The sequence below is a fragment of the Apis dorsata genome, unplaced genomic scaffold (assembly GCF_000469605.1).
Source record: "Apis dorsata unplaced genomic scaffold, Apis dorsata 1.3 scaffold_305, whole genome shotgun sequence".
Taxonomy (NCBI): domain Eukaryota; kingdom Metazoa; phylum Arthropoda; class Insecta; order Hymenoptera; family Apidae; genus Apis; species Apis dorsata.
This window is the reverse complement of record NW_006263577.1, coordinates 131,834-135,182: the sequence shown is the minus strand read 5'-3', so window position 1 is coordinate 135,182 and position 3,349 is coordinate 131,834. Positions and strand designations below refer to the sequence as shown.

The 3,349-nt window shown below is 52.4% G+C and overlaps 1 protein-coding gene across 1 annotated transcript in view; it reads right to left on the bottom strand.

Moving 5' to 3' along the window:
- The window catches only part of LOC102677113 (fat-like cadherin-related tumor suppressor homolog), a 68,048-nt gene that overhangs the window by 64,440 nt on the left and 259 nt on the right, over nucleotides 1-3,349 (bottom strand). The window contains 3 exon segments of the mRNA XM_031511320.1: nucleotides 7-1,436; nucleotides 1,439-1,956; nucleotides 3,008-3,349. The exon segment at nucleotides 3,008-3,349 is cut by the window's right edge and continues 65 nt beyond it. Coding sequence (XP_031367180.1) covers nucleotides 7-1,436; nucleotides 1,439-1,956; nucleotides 3,008-3,349 — 2,290 coding nt within the window.

Sequence of the window (3,349 nt, the reverse complement as noted above, 5' to 3'; positions counted from 1 at the left end):
CCACACGTTCGTCCCGTTCAAAGCCGTCTCGGAGACGCGAAAGCTCGCCAAAGACTTGTCGAACCTCGGCGCGTTGTCGTTCACGTCGAGGATCGTGACGGGGAGCATCCTCGAGGCTGACTTCTGGGGCTTGCCCAAGTCGTACACGCTTATGTTGAGGAAGTACTCGCTCTCCCGCTCCCTGTCCAGGTGGCCGATCACGTTCAGGTCGCCCGTGTCGGGGTCGATCTTGAACACGGAGTCCCGGTCCCCGGCCGAGACGCAGAACACCAGTTTCCCGTTGTAGTCCAAGTCCCTGTCCCTGGCGCGGATCCTGACCAGGGTCGTGCCTATCCCCACCGACTCGTTCGCCTTTATCTCGCTGGGGAAATCGACGAACTCGGGGGCGTGCACGTTCTCGCCGTATCGGCTAGGCGGGAGCGCGTACTCGTCGTCCTTCGAGGGCACGTTGTTCCTCTCGGCGGCGGCGATCGCCTCGGTCGCCCGGCGGGCGACGCCGGGGTCCCGGCGCTGGGGAGCCCCGCTCTGGTCCGACAGTATCCTCCCCTGCGAGCCCAAGTTCCTCTTCGCATTCACCAGGTGCACGTGGACGGGGTTCACGTCCGCGAACTGGGAGCCGTCCGTCGCGGTCACGATGACCACGCGCTCGGCGACCTTGACGTCGGACAGGTCGCAGGCGACGGACAGCACGCCGCTGGCCGCGTCGAGGGCGAAGCAGCCGTCCTCGTTCCCGGAGACTCTGCGATACCTGATGATGTTGCCCGCGTCGAAGTCGATGGCCGAGACGGTGATGATCTCCGACCCGATCGACACGTACCTCGGCACGTGGCCGGTGCAGTCGACCCTCCCGAACTGGGGCCTGTTGCCGTTCACGTCGCGCACCCTCACGTGCAGCCGCATCTCGGCCTGCCGTCTGAAGGGCATGCCCCAATCGCTCACCCGCACGTGCAGCAAGTACTCCCGCTTCATGGTCTCGTAGTCGAGCACCTGTTTCGTCTTCACTATCCCCGAGAAATGGTCGATCTCGAACGGCACCTTCTGGATGTTGTCGATGCTGTACGAGATGTACGCGTTCTCGCCCGAGTCACGATCCTTGGCGGTTATCTTCACGACCGACGTGCCCGCCGGCTCGTTCTCGTCGATCCACACCTCCATCTCCGATTGCTCGAACGTAGGATCGTTGTCGTTCGTGTCGACCACGTTTATCTTCACCTTGGCCGAGGATTGCTTCCTGGTCCCCGCGTTCCCCTGGTCCACCGCGGACACGGTCAGCGTGTAGAACGCCTTCTTCTCAGCGTCCAGGTTCACAGCCGTGTACAACATCCCCGTCTCGGCGTTCACGTAGAACTCGCCACCCTCGTTCCCGCCCACGATCTCCAGGAAAACAAGCGCGTTCTTCCCCTCGTCCGCGTCCGTCACCTTCAGCTGGATCACNGCGTGTTGACGGGCGCCGTCTCGGCCACCCTCACCTCGTATATCTCCCGGCTGAACACTGGGGCGTTGTCGTTCAGATCGGCCAGGTGGACGGGCACGAATTTGTAGCTGAAGCGTTGGGGCACCCCCCGATCCGTCGCGCGTAGAGTCAAGTTGTAGCCCTGCACCGCCGTCTCCCTGTCCAACAGGTGCAACACCTCGATGTTGTATTCCCCCGAGTGCGGCCCGCCGGCTGGACGCACTCTGAAGTGGCCGGCCGGGTCGCCGCCCACGATGTCCAGGCTCGCGATCTGACCGTGCATCCCCTCGTCGTTGTCGATCACCCGCACGATCGCGTAGATGTCCGCGTTCGAGTGCTCCACGATGTCGGGCAGGTGGTGCACGTAGATCTCGGGCGAGTGGAGGTTCACCTGACGCACCTTGATCGTCACCTTCGCCGTGCTGGCTCTGCTGCTGCCCCGGAACAGGGCACCCCGGTCCTTTGCCAGCACCACCAGTTCGTGGGTCGCTCGCTCCGTGTATCTGGACGGTTGATCGAGAGGATTACGAAAATACTTTTGATGCGTTCGAATGGAAGATTAAAAAGATGAAAAGGAATCGATAGGAAATTCTATCGGGTTGTTCGGAAAGTAATTTCGTTTTTTCGCACGAGTGTTGCTATTTATATAAGTCGAATCTTTATCCAGCCAACTTTCTAAACCGCGTTGTTATTATTACATCTTGAGCATTTTATGGTTTATTTGTAAGAAAAGTTAAATGTTTGTCCAGCCAACTTTCTAAACCGTGTTGGTATTATTATATTTCGAGAATTGGCATTTATTTATAAGAAAAGTCGAATGTTTGTCCAGCCCACTTTACTCTAAACTATGTTGTTAGTTATTATTATATTTTGAGAATTGGCATTTCATGTTCCATTTATTTATAAGAAAAATCGAATATTTGTCCAGCCAATTTTATTCTAAACTGTTATTATTATATTTTGAGAATTGGTATTTCATGGCATTTATTTATAAGAAAAGTCGAATGTTTAGCCAATTTTATTCTTAAACTGTTATTATTATATTTTAAGAATTGGTATTTCATGGCATTTATTTATAAGAAAATTCGAATATTTGTCCAGCCAATTTTATTCCAAACCGTGTTGTTATTATTATATTTTGAGAATTGGCATTTATTTATAAGAAAAGTCGAATGTTTGTCCAGCTAACTTTATTCTAAACTATATTATTATTATTATATTTTAAGAATTTGGCATTTCATGGCATTTATTTATAAGAAAAGTCGAATGTTTAGCCAATTTTATTCTAAACCGTTATTATTATATTTCGAGAATGTGGCATTTATTTATAAGAAAATTTCGTTTCGACAATTTTGGCATTAAAGACGGAAGAAGATTGAAGCGAATAACGACTCGAGAAATTATTGACCGAGATTGAATTCGTCAACAATTCGACCGCTCGCGATCGCACGAAACGACGTTTGACGTTCCACCAAAAAAAAAAAAAAAAAAAAAAAAAAAAAAGAAAGAGAAAAAAACGAAATTACCTTCCAATATCTCTCGCAAGAAACCTACCTGAGCGGCCTGGTGAGCGTTATTACCCCGCTGACCGGGTGAACGGCGAACTGATCCGTTTCCTCGGCCAAGCTGTAATAAATCTCCCCGTTCCTTCCGAGATCGGCGTCCTCGGCGATTACCCTGAGTATGCTTCGATGCATAGGCGTGTCCTCCGTGACGGTGGCCTCGTACTCGGTCGGGTAGAAGAGGGGGTTCAGGTCGTTCGTGTCCAAGATCGTGACAACCACGGTGGTGTCCGCCTCGAGTATCGTAACCAGATTCCTCCCGTCGTTCCTGTTCAACGTGGCGCGCACCTCGAGCACGTAATGATCCTTCCTCTCCCGGTTCAACACGTCCACG